Source organism: Eubalaena glacialis, chromosome 4 (assembly GCF_028564815.1).
Source record: "Eubalaena glacialis isolate mEubGla1 chromosome 4, mEubGla1.1.hap2.+ XY, whole genome shotgun sequence".
In the NCBI taxonomy this organism is placed as follows: domain Eukaryota; kingdom Metazoa; phylum Chordata; class Mammalia; order Artiodactyla; family Balaenidae; genus Eubalaena; species Eubalaena glacialis.
Genome location: NC_083719.1, coordinates 134,263,028 through 134,280,231, shown reverse-complemented (window position 1 = coordinate 134,280,231; position 17,204 = coordinate 134,263,028). Strand labels below are relative to the sequence as shown.

At 47.4% G+C, this 17,204-nt stretch overlaps 1 protein-coding gene across 1 annotated transcript in view; it reads left to right on the top strand.

Annotated features, from left to right (window-relative positions):
* The window catches only part of ADAM19 (ADAM metallopeptidase domain 19), an 84,056-nt gene that overhangs the window by 44,424 nt on the left and 22,428 nt on the right, over window positions 1-17,204 (top strand). Inside the window, exons 7-12 of the mRNA XM_061188993.1 lie at window positions 3,652-3,844; window positions 4,524-4,589; window positions 8,926-8,997; window positions 12,341-12,507; window positions 14,456-14,540; window positions 15,227-15,366. Of these exons, the coding sequence (XP_061044976.1) occupies window positions 3,652-3,844; window positions 4,524-4,589; window positions 8,926-8,997; window positions 12,341-12,507; window positions 14,456-14,540; window positions 15,227-15,366 (723 nt within the window). The remainder of the gene's footprint in view (window positions 1-3,651; window positions 3,845-4,523; window positions 4,590-8,925; window positions 8,998-12,340; window positions 12,508-14,455; window positions 14,541-15,226; window positions 15,367-17,204) is intronic.

Genomic DNA, 17,204 nt, shown 5'->3' with positions numbered 1-17,204 from the left:
GGGACCACATCACCCGTGTGACCACGTCACCTCTGTGCTGCCTTTGAAGCTCCCTGTAACTCCTTCTCACTTGCATGCAGATTTTGGGGGAAGGAAAGAAGTGTGACAGAGTGATTACCTCTTAGGGCAGCTCTGGATGTAAGCGTGTAGGGTGTGTCCCCTTGGGTTCAGCTCTGAATGGACAAATTCCTAAGAAGCAGTTCTTGCCTAGTTCCTGGAAGGATGCATTTGAGCGAGTCCTGTAGCCATTCAGGGGTTAAACCTGCTGCCTGCTTGGCCTGCCCTGCCAGGGTTCCTCTGTACAATTTCATTTGTATCAAGCTCTCAACAATGAGGAATAGGATGGAGAGCAGAACCGAGAATAGCGTGTGAGGTCCTGGCCACCCAACCTCATGGGTCCCCCTCCCGCCAGCTAAGCTCTGCCATGCTTACATTTAGCAAATTAGATCAACTGAGACACTTAGAAGGAGAAATGACTGGTGAGTGCTCAGGGGAGGGCAGCTAGCAGGGCTTGGGATTGGTGACAGGGAAGGGCCCTGGGAAGTAGATTCTCACAAATCCCCCCACTCTCAAAGCTGGGCTTCGCTGTGACATGCTAGGGCTTGTGCCAGCCTCTCCTCCATCCCCAGGCAGTCGGGAAGGTGGCAACTGTGACACAGGCGCGTTACCAGCAGCCACAGCAGGGGGAGGGGAGGGGAGTGGCCGCAGAGTCCTATTGCTGGGAGGACCTTCAATGTCCTTCTGAGCTTGTGTTTCTCCAGTTATGATCTGCCCACTCCCTGGAACAGAATTGCTTAGAGCTCTGTGAAAAGACAGGCCCCTGCCAGAGGCTGGGCTCCAGGTCGAGGTTCCTGAGTGTGGCTGTGCAGGGGATTACTATGGGACTTGTTCACTTGCTCAGGCCTACAGAATCTGCGTCTCCTAGGTGGGGCCTGGACATCGCCATTTTTAATACACCCTGTAGAATATTCTAATGGATAGATCTGGGAGATTTGATGCTAAGATCTCTGACCCCTAGGTTTGGAACTCACTGATAGAGGCAGATAGCATAGAGGTTAAGGGCCTGGGGTCCAGAGTCTGCTGGACCTTAAATCTTTGGCCCCAGAATACCCATGAGAGCTTGTTATTTAATCTCTCTGGGGCTCAGTTTCCTTATCTATAAAATGAGACCCATGATGGTGCGTTACAGCATTGATGTAAGAATGAAATAAGAATGACGATTATAAGCACAGTGCCTGGCATATAGTTAACTCTCAAAAAATGGTGTCTAAAAATGAAAAGTAGACTGACTGCCTCTCCCAGCTGGTGTCTTACTTCAGACAGGCCAGTTGGGTAATGGCCAATCACGCCTCAGAGGAGAGTTGCTGATTCTCGTCACTTATAGCTACTCTACAGGGCTCTGGTGACAGAGGCAGCGTGAGGTCATGGTTAAGGTCTTGGGACCTAGAACCAGACTGCTTAGGTTTTTACTGCCTGTGTGACTTTGGTCAGTTGATTAACCTCGCTGAGCCTTAGTTTTCTCGTTTGTAAAATGAGGATAATATTTGTAAGGATGATGGAAGTTGGTGTGAATAACGAAATACTCAGCACAGTGCCTGGTCCATAGCAAAGACTCAGTAATTTATAACCACCATGATTGTTGTTCACTGTGCACCAAACTTCTGTGTCGTCTCTGTCCTATTTGGCCCAGAGGCTTATTCAGGTGATGCCTGGTCAGCTGCACTGGAACTTTCCACCCACTGGGTGTTGTCTCCACAGCCACAGCCCAGTGCACACAAAGCCATCGGCTGGTTTGTGGTGAAGCCCTCTGCTTCCAGTGTTTGTAGCCATTGGGGGAAACTGAGGTGATGGGGAGGGGCCTTGGTCAGCCAAGATGAGAAGATAGCTTGGGAACAGGATGCCCACAGCAGCTCTGCCCTCTGCCCTTTCCCGTCTGGACTCAGGAGCGGATGTGACCCTTGCTGTTTGCTCCACTCTCACCCCCAGCTGCACAGGCAGCCCACTGGGTGTCCCGCCGGGGGGGCTGGTCTGGGATTGCTGCGTCAGCCTGGGTGAGGTAGCCGGGAAGTCGTCAGGCTCCCTGGCACCGGAATGAGGTCAACCAGGGATGGATTCCAGGAAGGACTGCTGCTGATCAGGGCCTGGCGCTGTCTCTCCTGAGACCGTCGCAGGCTCTTCCCAAAGGGCAAAACCTGGGTGGGGATCCGGAGGCGTTAGGGGCAGGGGTGGAAGCCGAGACAGCTGAAGAGAGGTCCTGCCAGTTTGGAGTGACAAAGACTGACTTGGCTACACTTTACCTTTTGAAATTTCTGGATGGATAGAGTCTGAGGTTTTGGAGCACACAAAATGCTGTGGGGTCCCTGGGGTACATTGCTGGGATCTTCCTTCCCCAGGGCCCTGATAACATTCCCTTGCTCTAGTTTTCATCTCACGGTGTCAAGGATGGCAAATACCTGCTGCGGGGGCCTCTGCTGTCCCTTCCATTGATTATTGGTGATAATGATTGATAATAAGCTGTGCACTCTTTCTCACCGAGTCCAGATAAAGCGCCCAGAAGCCTCACTGATGCAGCACCCCAGGCAGCAGCATCCAACATCAGTGTTAAGGGTGATGAAAGCTTTTTGCCTTCTCTGTTAACATACTGTAGTGATTTATTCCCATGTTCAGACTCTAAGCTCCATGAGGGCAGGCATCTTGTCTGTCCTGTTCACTACTCCATCCTCAGCAACTAGCACGATGCCTGGCACATAGCAGCAGCTCAGGAAATATTTGTGGAATGAATGTCTGTCCTCCAATGGAATGTGAATTACACAAGGACAGGGATTATGTCTAGATTACATCTAATACAGAGTAAGGGTTCAATGAGTGAAAAAATATAATGAATGAACACACATCTTTATTCTGAGTTCAAGGCTAGTATCTGTAACCCAGAGAAAAGAGTAGTCACACATGCTTGGTTGTGGGTGTCACCTCACCGCAGAGCTGCCTTGCTGACACAGGGAAATTGGGGCTGGTAGGCATGCCATCAGTGATGTCTCTAGCTTTGGTTTCCAAGAGCAAAGACACTTGTCTCTCCATTTAATCGTCCCAAGAGTCCTGTGAAGTTAGAAAATTATCATTTGCATTTACACTGGGGGAAACTGAGGCTTGGAGTGATTGAAGAGGTTTGTTGAAGAGCATTTGACAATTTAATGTTGGAGCTAAGATTAGAACTTGGGTCTCCTCATCCTCAGGCCAGCATTCTTTCTCCAGTCACCAGACCGTCTTTTTCTCAGTCTATAAAGTTTTGACCTGTTATTTGTTGTATGCTATGTTTGGGTTTGGGAGGCTTTTTGGAATCCTGTTCCTACCATCCTTTATGAGTATGAACTGTCCCTGGTCCAGCCCTTTTAGAACCTTCAAGCTTCTCTGTGATAAGCTTTTGTACCCTGAAACCGTGCACCACATCTCACATACATGTGCATTTCTCTGGAGAGGAAGTCTGAGTTTGCATCAGATTCTCACCAAGGAGTGCATGACCCCATAATAAGATTAAGAAGCAATGATCAAAACCAACTGTGAAATTTCGTATATGGGGAAACTGAGGCCTGAGCAGGGGACTTTTCCAGGACCATAATCTTTGACCAGAGATTCTATTTCTCCCGTCAACAGAGGACTGATTATGGTGAGCAGTAACCTCAGCTACATCATCGAGCCCCTCCCTGACAGCGAGGGCCACCACCTTATTTACAGATCCGAACATCTCAAGCTTCCCCCCGGGAACTGTGGGTTCGAGCACTCCAAGCCCACCGCCAGGGACTGGGTCCTTCAGTTTACAAACCAGACCAAGAAGCGACCTCGCAGGGTGAGTTTTTCTTAGTGCAGGAGTCAGCCTGGGGATAGGCTTGTCCATTCTGAGGACCCTTACCTTGGATCCAGGAGTATTTCTAAATTAAAGGGAGATGGCTAAGAAGGAGGAAATAGCTTTTTCCTCTTAGTCTAAGTCATTGTTGAGTGTGAGAAACCCTTGTTTCTTATTCGACAGAATAAGTGCTTTGGGGGAAAACATTACTACCTCTAAAATAAGGTGCTGATTTCAGAAACTTTAAAATGTGAGAAAAAAATACACGCCTCCCTTTTTGGAATGGCCACTTAACCACGTGCACAAAATGCTTGTATTTATTTATAGTGAAAATAGAGGTATGTGGTTTAAATGTCTTTTGGGAACTTGATTGTCAGCATGTTCCCTCACGGTATGTCAGCCTCTGTTCTGTCTGCACTAGGCAGCCAGCTCATTATTTCTGGAGACTAAAGGACTGGACCCAGTGTCCCAGAGCAGCCTCCCATGATAACCAAGATGGCGGGCGGAAGGTGTAGTGAGGGTGATGATGAAGCGACCATAGCTGGGGTTGTCTCTAGATCCCAGGTACAAATTTAGTAAGGAGGGCCGCTGCTTATTAACTGCACCATTTCTGAGCAGTTTTTTGAAATGAGGTCAAGTCCACCACTTCTATAGCTCTGATCTGCTTATGTCTCTTTCTTAGATGAAAAGGGAAGATTTACACTCCATGAAGTACGTGGAGCTTTACCTTGTGGCTGATTATGCTGAGGTAAGGGGGAGGCAATGGGTTTTAGCAGAAAAATCGCTCTCTTGACAGCTTCCATTCCAGCCTTCAAACTACTTTGGGGAAATACTAAAGCATTCCTCTTTTTCCGGTTTGTCATGTGATTTTGACCTTAAATCTGACCAAGGGCTCTTTTTGCTATTTTAAACATAGTTGGGAAAAAAAGCAAGGAGAAGTCTCTTCCAGCTCAGTACATTAATCAGAACATCAGGATAAAGAATGTTATTTGGGTTAACATTTCTTAGACTGGGTCTGAAGACCCTTAGGTTTTGGTGCTTATTCTTTGGGAGAATAGAGGTAGACCTGCCCCTCACCTCACAGGGTTTCCAGTAGCAGCACAAAAACTCTCTAGTTCCAAGTGTGATGACTGCTAGGGTGGTTCATTGTAGAGGATTAGAGTGCAGATAACGAATTGGGGAAAGCTCCCCAAGGCAGTGGTGTTGAAGCTGACTCCTAAAGAATGGATTCGGGCCCTACGGCCCATATTTGCCTAAATTAGCCGTATTTTACCTCATTCTCACTTTACGTAGTGGCTCAGCCACATAACTGACATATCTTCTGGGCATGGAAGGTCAGATGAGCTGAGCACTCCCCACGGTCTAACACTGCACCTCGCCTGGGGCTCCCTTTCAGACACAACTCATCACAGTTCCCGTCTGTCACATACCATCCAAATGGGTTAGTTAGCAGCTCCCCCAGAGGAGCAGTCCCACAGCACAGATCCTGGAGGCAGTGCAGGGAACGGGGAAGAATACTAGACTTCACGCTGGAAGAGCTGCCTTCCAGTGTCAGTGGCAGGAGGAGGTGGCCCTTGAGTGTCTGCAAGGACACGGAGTCGTGAACTGGGCAGAGACGCGGAGGTGAAGGGCCCTCCCAGGCCGAGGAAACATCTTTTTTTTTTTTTTTAATATATATATTTTTCAATTTTATTTTATTTATTTATTTATTTATGGCTGCGTTGGGTCTTCGTTGTGGTGCGCGGGCTTCTCATTGCGGTGGCTTCTCTTGTTGTGGAGCCCGGGCTCTAGGCGTGCAGGCTTCAGTAGTTGTGGCGGGCAGGCTCAGTAGTTGTGGCTCACGGGCTCTAGAGCACAGGCTCAGTAGTTGTGGCGCACGGGCTTAGTTGCTCCGCGGCATGTGGGATCTTCCCTGACCAGGGCTCGAACCCGTGTCCCCTGCATTGGCAGGCAGATTCTTAACCACTGCGCCACCAGGGAAGCCCCGAGGAAACATCTTGTTCTGCTTTGAGAGGAGTTTTGCTTTTTAATTGATGTCGGTATTGGTTTTTCCAGCAGCCTTTCTTTCTTTCTTTTTTTTTCTTTTGTTTTCCTTTCCAAAGACTGGTGTGTGTGTAGGATGGGGGAGTGGTGTGGGGAGCAAAATCCTAAGTGATTTAAAAGCCGCAGCTGCGCAGTCATGGGAGATGCTAATGGTGCTGGCCCCTGCCTAACAGAACTGCCATAGTGGGAGGGTTGCTGGAAGAGAGCTGAGCTTCCCCGGCTCTGGGACATCTCTAAGCTTTGCATTTGAGATCCTCTAATACAGTGGTCTCGAACCTTTTTTTTTTTTTGCCGCAGAATCCTTTGTTCAGATGAAAGCTCCTGGGACCCCGAGAGTTAAGCACATAGAAACACAGCTGCTCTAATGGAAAGGTGGGGTGAGGCTCCCCCTCGGCCTTGCACTCCCACCCGAGGACTCCTGGTGTGGGGATTTAAAACCCACTGGGTGTGAGTCTGAAAGCTGGAGAAGCGGGGGCGGGGTGGGGATCGGACATCTTCAGTCTCCTGACCTCCAGGGTCACAGCAAACCCCCAAGAGGAAAAGTGTGTGCCCAAGGTGCCTCCAGAACTGTGCTGTGCCTAGAGCCATCTTCCTGTTCTAGAGGGAGCGTCTCCAGCAGACGCCCCATAGGTGTTGCCCACAGGCCGTGATTCATGCAGCTCAGTGGATAGTGGATGGGGAATGTGCTCACTGCTCAGGTCCTGGGCAGGGGTGGGCGGGGGAGTAATAGGCCAGGCTGGGCTCACAGGCTCACAAATCCCTGCCCCCCTCACCACCTCTTCCCCCACTCCGTCTCCAAGTGGCCTCTCATCCTCCGCGGGCAGAAATGTATTCCTGACAATTAATTAATCTGAGAGGACGGGCAGACAGGGAAGAGGAGGGCCGCCTTATCTGTGATGTATAACCTGGTGCTGAGACAGGCCAGGCTTCTCCTCTGGGCTCTGGACTTAGCACAGGGAGCAGAGACATGGATGGGGTGGCTGCCTGGAGAGAGGGATTTTAGCAGTAAAAATGACCATGCAGCTCCCTGGGCCTAGGTGGGAGCACCTGGGGTGGTTCTCAGTTTATTCATTCCTCAGATGAGATGGGAGATCCAGGTGGGGGAAGAGCAAGATGGGATTTGGAGGAGGAGACAGGGTAGCTGTGAGAACAGGTATGCCAAGGACTTTTCAAGATACAGACAGAATGTGGGGCAGTTGGGAAAGACCAGGTGATGCACCGTGTTTTAAGGCTTGTGTCAGCCCAGAAAGTGTAAGGGGGAGATACTCTTTTCTTTACATCAGAGGTCTGTAAACTATAGCCCATGGTCAAATCCAGCCCACTTCAGGTTTTTATAAATAAAGTTTTACTGGAACGTATCCATGCCTACCGCTGCATGTGTTGTCCATGGCTGCTTCTGAGCTACAGTGGCAGAGTTGAGTAGTTGTGGTAGAGACTTTATGGCTGCAAAGCCTAAAATATTTACAGTCTGGCCATTTGCAGAAAGTTTGCTGACTCTTGCCTGAGGCTCTTCAGGATAGCATGATACATTCCTTAAAACTGTGGTGGTATTATCCGGCAGCTGTTTGAAGATAGGATTAATATATTTGAAAGACAATGAAATCTGACTCTGATGTTCTAATAAATACTCCCTAAATGCTGCAACACTTTCTGTGCCATGAGACGAGTTTAGAAATGGGATGACTCAGTAAAGAGAAACTTCAGGATTAACACCTTGGAAAGGTCTAAGTCCCAGGATCTTACATTGAATTTGACTCTGTAGAAAGCAATGGTGAAAGTGAGACGATTGCAGTTCTGATGAGTCACGGTTCCCAGGAGGCCCAGGAAGGTCCAGAAGTAGTGGGAGAATAGGAAATGGTGCGTTTCTCCCCCTATCGTGGCTGAGACACACCCCCATCTGGACAAATATCCCAGGGTGTTTTACTTGGCTGTTCTTTTCATTTCTTTCTTGTATATTCTTGTGGGATGCAGTGGAGGAAGGACGTGAAGGTTTGGACTGAAGTAACATATATCGTGTGTACACAAGGTAAATCAGATAGGTACCCAGGTTCTGTGTAACAATGGCAGCGTATAGGACATACCCATCGTTTTCAAATTTAGGTTGCAGGTGTAGCAAATTGTATCTTTATGCTGTGAAGCGTTCCTTCATCATTGCAGCTGACAGTGATGTACCCTTTTGAAGCAGGCATGATAAAGTGAGGCTACCTACCGAAATGTGCTCCTCCTGCTACCCACGGCAGATATTTCTAATGGAGCACAGCACTTTTTCCTGCCGAGCCCCTTGCAGTCTTAGAATTCTTCTCACTGTAGGAAGGCATTGCTAGTTGATCTGAGTAGCGTGCCAGATGAAGCCTATTTGCCAAGGTTTTATGATCCTCATTGCCAGCACTCATTTTGTGTCATTCACACGGCCTCCTGTTGCAGTTATTTCTGTGCAGGTTTTCTCAGCCCGTTTCTATTTCATACTCCTTAAATATAGCATCTGCCATTGTTGTTATTTGTGGTCCTCTCTGTGTTTTAACTGAAGCTCCTTCAAGGCTAGGACCAGGACCACACACTTCGTATCCTGCGCAGCACCAAGTGCAGTGCCTTGCACACCGCAGGTGTTCAGCAACGATTTGACCATGTTGACTGATCATGTGCACGGAGGCCTTGTGAGATAGATCCCTGTGGTGGTGGCTCCATGCTGGGGTGATGACCGAGGCAAGGAATGGATTGGTCCCTCTTCTAAGCCCCAGTGGAAGTTTGCAGGAGGACTTGTAATTAGGAGGACAGGAGAACAAGGTTGACTTCACAGGCTGGAGGAAGACAGTTCAGTTCACTGCACAACTGTTACATGCCTACTGTGTGGCCGGAACTGAGCTAGTAGTTGGAGGTACCAAGGGAGGTTCTGCCCTCCCAAGCTGACACTATGTGTCAGGGAGATAGTCGTCATAGAAGACGGAAGGAAATGAAAAGGAATTCAAAGACCAGTAATGGGGCACACGAGGGGTCCTGGGAAGGGTTCTGGGGTCTCACCTAGTTCTGCTTGCCCCATTTAGTTTCAGAAGAATCGACGAGACCAGGACGCCACCAAACACAAGCTCATGGAGATCGCCAATTACGTTGATAAGGTGAGACCAGGTGTGTCCTTGTGGGAAAGGTGCCAGCACCTTAGAGGAGCTGCAGGACAGGAGCTCACACCTGACTTGCCTCTTGCTCGACTGGCCGCCCCACCAGCTTCTGGGAGGCAGTAGCGATGCAGCCGAAGCTCAGTGGTCACGACGAGACCATCAACTGCATGGACCTAGCCAAGTAACTTGTCTTGTTTGGGTTGCTGTTTTGTTTTGTTTTTTAATTTACAAAATGAGGGGTTGATTTAAATCAATAGCTTTGGATTGTTTTTGTTTTTCTGATGGAATCCTTTTTCCAATGTCTAATGTAAAAGTCCAATGGAAACAGACTCCTGTAAGCTGAAGCAGGGGTGGGGACCCAGAGTGCTGTCCTCTGACCCCCTTCCCCTCATCCCTGCCTTAAAAGTTGAGGAGTGGGTTGTTTGGGGTCAATCTGTATAATCTCCATCTGTAAAGCAGTTCTAAAATCATTTGGTTTTGTCTCTTAGAAAAGCCGTGCAGTTGGTTAACTTTCCTAGGTCAGGCTCTTTTAAACAAGCTCTTAGGAGATACCCAGATTCTTGAATTTTACTAGAATAGGCTGGTCTGGGACTTGGAAATACTTTCTTTATATGACAGAGTGCAAAATGCAGAAGAGGTAACCTAGAATGACCGTGGCCTCTTGATAGGCGAGTAGTAAATAGTTTTAAAAAGTAGATTTTAATGTTTGGAACCGCAGGTCTCTGAGAATCTGATCACATTTATTGTACAATTTCAGGGCACTCACAAATCTTCTGAACCTTAACTCTGGGCCTGCTAGGGATTCCTGGATCCTAGGTCTCAAGGGGGAATTTTTTTTTTTTTTTTTTAAATATTAGAGGATAAGGAAGAGAACAAATATTTTTAGGGATTTACAAGCAAATTTGGTAGTGTTCTGAAGTCATTGGATGGGCAGGTCTATGCCCTGTGTTTTTGCCGTAGATGACTCTGGAAACGCTGGTCAGTGTTTGGTGCCTGGTGAAAGTCAAACACTGGCATTTCCTGGAAGGAAGGACTCCAGGGACACAGTCCAGTCCTCTCTCTAGCCTTCAATTCACTCAACAATAACATCTAAATGATCCCACAACCCAAACACTCAGCATCTGGGAAAACAAGAAGAGCTTGTTTCGCTGGGGGTAGACCCTGTTATCCCCCATGTGACATCTATTGTTCTGGAGATGCTGCAGGTGGGAGACTTGGCTGGGTCTCCCTATGTGGATTCTGCAGCTGGTCTGGGTGATAGAACCAGGGGTGCTGGTGAAAAGTGGAAGGAGAAGAGAGGCGTTAGCAAACCACATCCTTGCTGGAAGGCCCCCAGCCTTGCCAGCTGGTCTGCTCTGTGAAGCAGTCTCGGTTCTCTCATCTGCAGCTGAGGTTAGTCACTCCTGGCTGGGGTTAGGGAAGGCAAACTCACTTCTCTGAGGCTTGCTGACCCACCTACTTGAACTGAACTATTATGGAACTAAAACTGGAATGTACTGCACTAATCAGCTGAATCATGAACCGAATCAAAAATGTTTTTCCTTAACTGTGAAAAAAGCCAAGTTTAAGTCCTCAAAAAGCTCCCTAGTGAAGCAAGTTCAAATTGAAATCCAAACCCTTTATTTTCTGTAATGATTGACCTGGCACAAAACAGGAAAATCAAAGTTTCCATTGAAATCAACTGACACTCTGCTGACTCTGGAGCCCATTTACATCACAGTTTCTTGGGGGCAAGTTGATTCTCTGGATGTGTAAATATGGTAGCACTTCAGCAGTGTAGTGTCATGAGTAGACTCTGAGGTCTAATAATCCAGGTCTTAATCCTGGCTCTGCCAGCTTCCTGCTGAGACTTTGGCAAGTTACTGAACTTCTCTAGGCCTCAGTGCTTAATACATAGAAAGCACTTGATAAGCATTGGTGCTATGATTGTTATATTTACCTGGGGCAGTACCTGCCACTTTCGGATTAAGATGGCATCTCCTGCTCACGTGACCTAGGTTTACCTGCAATTTTTTTTTTTTAAGTTGCTGTCTCAGTATTCTCTAGGGTAGGCCAGTCAAAGAATTCCTTGTACCTACGCCTTCCAATACTTCGCTTTAAGGAAAACCCTTTTCCTGCTATGTGTGTGTGAGATGAAAGATACTGTGCCATGAAAGTTAGATGTAGCTCTAGCCTTAAGGAGCCCAAGGATCAAGGCCCATTTATAGAATTTCAGGATCTCTGAGTTGGACAAAATCCTGAAGATTATTTGGGACCTTTGCAGCCTAAAGCTTGCAACCTGTTTATGGCATCCTTCACAAAACCCAAAAACCCCCAGTGATGGGGAAGGAAATTTTGAAAGTAAGCACATCTATCTACATGTATTTCATTTACACCCATTTACTTCCAAAATGAGTGGGAGACGTCTTCCAATAAATGCATTAATATATCCACACAATGGAATACTAGTCAGCAATAAAAAGGAATGGCAGACTGATACAGGCTACAAGACAGATGAATCTCAGAAACATGCTAAATGAAAGAAATAACAAAAGACCACATATTGTATAATTTCATTTATAGAATATGTCTGGAAAAGGCAAATCTGTGGAGACAGAAAGTGGATTAGTGATTGCCCAGGTCTGGGGGTGAAAATGGGCAATGATAGTAAATGGACATAAGGGATCTTGTTGGTGTGATGAAAATAGTCTAAAATTGGATTATGGTGATCACTTTACACCTTGGTAAATTTACTAAAAAATATTGAGCTGTACACCTGAAATAGGTGGATTCTGTGATATGTAAATTATACCTCAGTAAAGTTGTTTTGAAAATCCATATACAAGAGAACTTTTTAGACATGTATAAAAATGATAAGGGCCATAAAGGAATTGGGAGGGATAGTTGTACCAGACACCTGGGCCAAAGGTCCTTATTATAGATGACGGCGTGGCTTAGCTCGCTTTGAAAGCTTTTTTCCTGTTTGAAATGAAATGTCTTCCTGTCTTTTTTACCTATAGACTGAGCCCCACTTTAGGCTCATGTGCAAAAATGCTGATCCTTTCTCCACATGAGAACCCCGTGCATGCCTGAAAGCAACTCTGTGTCCTATCTCAGTCTTCATTTCTCTAAGCTAAGTCACCCAGCTCTGCCACCAGGGGCAGAGCCTCTCTTAGGATGTTGTGCCTGTCTCAGGATGTCCCCCTTCTGAGAAGGTGAAGAGCAACACGTGTTCCCTCCTTCCCTTGGAGGCATGTGTAGAAGAGAAATCTGGAATCTGTGCTCTGAGTGCTTGGGCTAGGAAGGGGCTCATAATCTCAAGTGGTGTTGACAGATGATGCTGTGACTCTTTGTGTGTTTTCAGTTTTACCGATCCTTGAATATCCGGATTGCCCTCGTGGGCTTGGAAGTGTGGACTCATGGGAATATGTGTGAAGTTTCGGAGAACCCGTACTCTACCCTCTGGTCATTTCTTAGCTGGAGGCGCAAGCTGCTCGCCCGGAAGAGCCATGACAATGCACAGTTAATCACGTAAGTAGCCTTTTCCATATGTGTTGCCTTGGCCCGGGCTGCAAAGCCCCTGCCTGCAGTGCGTGCGCTGTTCGTCCTTTTCTCCCCAGTGCTGAAGGTTGGCTGCACTAAGCCGTCCTGACTCTCCAGTCCAGGTAACGAAGTGTTCCTCAGCCATGTGCTCCGTACCCAGTATATCCAGGAAAATATTAAAAAGCCTGAGTCATAGCAATCCCAAGAAGTGTTTACAACCCAAATAAGAAAATTAGCCTCAGACATATTTAGTTGAGTCTCTGAAACAGTTGGGTGTGTATTTGGGAAGTGAGTGACTGTTGGTCATGGCTGCTTTGAAACAGACTTTCTAAGGGGCTCACCTTGATCTTCGTGGCGCTTTGTTCTAGAACAGGTGTTAATCGCCCAAAGCAGGCAGAGGAGAGGGGCCTCCTCGGCTTGTCCTTCATGTCATTCCCAGGGGCTCAGGGCCGACTGCGAGACAGTCAAGTGGCAGATAGTGCAGGAATAGTGTGTTTGGGGGGAGGGAGACATGGGGGGAGAGGGCGGTTGTGTTGGAGTTTGTTCAATCCCCAGAGAGAAAAGAACAGAAACTGATGGGGGTCGTGGTGGCCCTTGACAGTCCCCCGTGGTGATTATCTAGTATTTATTAGTGTTGACTTCCAAAGGTATTCTCAGGAAGTTACAACAAAAGGCACATACATAATAAAACCATTTTTTTTTTCCTGTTTCCTAAATATCTCTGAAACAACAATCATTTAAACCTTTGTTTACTCTTTAAAAGAGACCGGGGAAATAGCCGTACCAAAAACCCGAGTGAGTGCTTACTTCATGATGGCACATTTACCTAGGAAGAGTCTTTGTTTACCAAAACTTTGGCCTGATCTTTGAAAGCCTGGAGTTCTGCTTTGGGCAAGACCTTGAATCCAATTTCCAGTAGGACTTCCTCGGAGCCATGTGTGAGTTTATCAGATAACCAGTAGGGCATCATAGAGATTTGCATGTATTTTTTTGCAGATTGTTTCTCTGAAGATAAACGTGCCTTGAGTTCAACAAACATGTATTAAGCACCCACTATGTGTCTGATTCTATGCTAGGTTCTAATGACCCCAGAATAAATGAGATAGCCTTGACTCTCTAAGATATCATGGTCTAAGTAAGAAGACAAACACAGAGATATAAAAGCATTATGTAATGAACTTCCCTGTAGATCCTTTAAATAAATTTCATGTTTGTGGCATGCACGAAAACACTGGTATTTTATTCATTCCTTTGCCCCTGCCCTGGATGCGTACAGCTGAGAAAAGTGTGTATTAAACTGGGGGAATGTAGCTGGCTGTTGGCAGATTAGGAGCACAGTTGCAAAACAAAGGCAGAAACAGCTTCTCCTTGCACCCAGCTGCACTTTGTGAGGCTCCTGATGGGACACATCTGTTTCCTTGGCCCCAGAGTGATGCAGGAATGAAGCATCAGCCCCCACAGCTGCTGCCCTGACCCCCCCACTCCCAATACACATACCACAGAGCCAGGGATATGGCAGGGCACCCTGGCAGCTGGCGGAAGTGGGCATGATTCACTTCAGCATCAGAACCTGTGCCACCCTTCCCTCATCCCCATCCTCTGACCTTTTCCTCTGTGGCAGGAATGGGATGCAGCTTTGCAAGCCCTGCCCATTTCCTTCCAGGGAATGGGGCTACGGGCATATTGTGGGAAGAAGTGACCTTTTGCTCTCTCTTCTGTTTCTCTGGAGCAGTGAGAGAGTAGGTGAGAGGAAGTGAGAGGTGTGGTGACCTGGAAGTTGTCCAGCTGGCCTAGAGTAGTGGGATCTCTCCCCTTGGGAATGATCAGGGAATGTCAGCAGGGCCAGGGAATGCCGTGATGGCCACCCACTCCTGGGCACATGGAAACAGCCCTCTCGGTCCCCACTCCAATCACCCTCTCTCCTTCCCTGCTGCAGGGGCATGTCTTTCCATGGCACCACCATCGGCCTGGCCCCCCTCATGGCCATGTGCTCTGTGTACCAGTCTGGAGGGGTCAACATGGTGAGTCTCAGCCAATATACTGATGCTGCAGAAGGTGGAGAGCTGCCCCACAAGACAGGAGGTCATCTTCTAAAAAATAATTTTATATTAATTGTTGCAGGAAAAAAGAAGGTTGGACATAAAGAAGGGCAATTGTTTAAAATGAAGGCATTAAGTTCTAAGAGGTGGAGGTACTCAGGGATGAACTTTCATTTATTGTAATTTATCCCCAATTTTCAAGCTCAGGAGAACCTTGAAGCAATTACATTAATCATACATCACTAGATGTCTTATATGTTCCAGACCAGGGGCTGAGAAATTGTAAGATACAGAGATAAAATGTTTTTTTTTAAATCTGAAGTCTTGTGTTGTTCTGTATATCTTTATGGAACAAGAGCCTGTGTCAGAGGCACAGGAAATTATTGCCCTCTTTTGAAGTTCTCTCTGACTTTGTGAGAGTGTTTGGACTACTCATGTCTGACCTGTGAAGTAGACAGCAAGGAGGCTGCTGTCCATTTATGTGTCCACCCCTCTATCCACCTGTATTTATTGACAGATGCAGCAGGGTAGTTAAGAGCACGGGCTTTGGTCACCGAGCCTGTACGCACAGCAATGGTATAATCAGTGGAGGGCTGTGAGGCTTGGCTAAAGAAGAGGCAGGGCTGTAGCGGGGAGATGTCCTTGACCTGAACTGTCTCCCTGAGCAGGACCACTCTGAGAATGCCATTGGCGTGGCTGCCACCATGGCCCATGAGATGGGCCACAACTTCGGCATGAGCCATGATTCTGCGGATTGCTGCTCTGCCAGCGCGGCTGATGGTGGGTGCATCATGGCAGCCGCCACCGGGTGAGTCAAGCAGGAAGGTGTGGACGGGGAGGACGGCAGAGCACGAGAGGCCAGTGCGGCCCCCGTGTTGCTCCCGGCCCAGGGAGCCTCTGTTATACTAATGGGGCATTGAAGAAAAAGGGGGTTTTGACAACAAAAGCATTGGAAGAAGACCAAGAAAACAATCATGTGGAAGGAGCACAGGTTTCTAGCAGGAAGTTTGGTGTGGTGTAACCTTAGATATACTTAATTTCTGTCTTGGGGTTCTTTAGCTATAAAATTGGCATAACCACATGTGTCTTTTCCACTTCATGAATTTTTGCTGAGAACCCATTTATAACACCCACAATCCTTAATCCCTCCATGTGAATGAAGTGTGATCAGTGCTGTTATGCCTCAGGCCAGATTGAACGTGCTGAGGTAGCCTCCAGAACAAGGAAAGGGAAGGGGAGCAATCACACACCCCACAGTGACTCCTCAGGGAATTTACAGGCTGTGTTTACCACAAGGAATAAGGACAAGGCAGCTCCATCTCCCTGTAGTTGTGAGGGGTCTTTAAACCAGAACCTTTGAAACAGAATTCTGGAGTTGCTTAAAAGTCAGTGCCTGGACTCAGACAGCAGAGAACACTGGGTTCTTCCGGGACCCTAGTCACTCTTCAGAAGGCACCATGGTGGGAGCTTGTGTTCCTCCCACCCCAAACCATTAGGGTCTGCTTATGCTTCTTAGGGAATGGTGTGTCTCCAAGAGGAGATGCAGGGGCTTCCCTGGTGGCGCAGTGGTTAAGAATCCGTCTGCCAGTGCAGGGGACACGGGTTTGAGCCCTGCTCTGGGAAGATCCCACATGTCGCAGAGCAACTAAGCCCGTGCGCCACAACTACTGAGCCTGCGCTCTAGAGCCCGAGGGCCACAACTTCTGAGTCCGTGTGCCACAACTACTGAAGCCCATGTGCCTAGAGCCCGTGCTCCGCAACAAGAGAAGCCACAGCAGTGAGAAGGCTGTGTACTGCTACGAAGAGTAGCCCCCGCTTGCCGCAACTAGAGAAAGCCTGTGCGCAGCAATGAAGATCCAACGCAGCCTAAATAAATAGATAGATAGATAGATAGATAGATAGGAGATGCAGCTTTCTTGGAGCTCCAGTGTCCAGTGTTTTCTCCTCACTTCTCAGAGAAAGTGACACACAAAGGATGATGTTGACATGCAGGGGAAAACTCCATGGGTCATGCTCAAATCCCTGTGAGCTCACCATTAAGTCCACCTCTTTCTCAATCTAAAAAGCATATTTGTAGACAAATGGTTGAGAGAGTTATATTAATTACTACTCCAATTTGTTTTTAAGCTGTTCACAAATTTTAGTAGTTTAACAATTATTAGTAACAAGTTCTTTGTGACATTCCTGACAACTGAAGAAAACCCTCCAGTGTTTAACCTTTAGTTGGTTTAGAGAATTGGGGTCAGGATGACTCTTCCCTTATAGACCCAAATTGTGGTACTGACCTGCCACCAGAGAGTGTATGACTTTTGACTCTTTTTCCCAATAGCGGGATCCAGGACCTTTCATATTCTTGTTATAAAGACCATGTGTTTGTGAGTTAGCTGGTTGAGTTTGGAGTGCTGCCTGCATCCTTAGAACAGAGATCAGATCACTGGCCCAACAAAGAAATTAAACCCTTGAACTTGGCCTTTTTTGGCCTGGTCTTCTGTTCTAAGAAAATCTCCATCTAATATCAGCTTCAGGAAGAGTTTGGGTTGGCTGGAATTTTATTCAGCTCTAAGGCTCAAGAGACCTGTTGTAACACACTAGTTATCCTTTATTTATTGCAACTCCTTCATGAAAACGGGTGAAATTGTTGCTTCA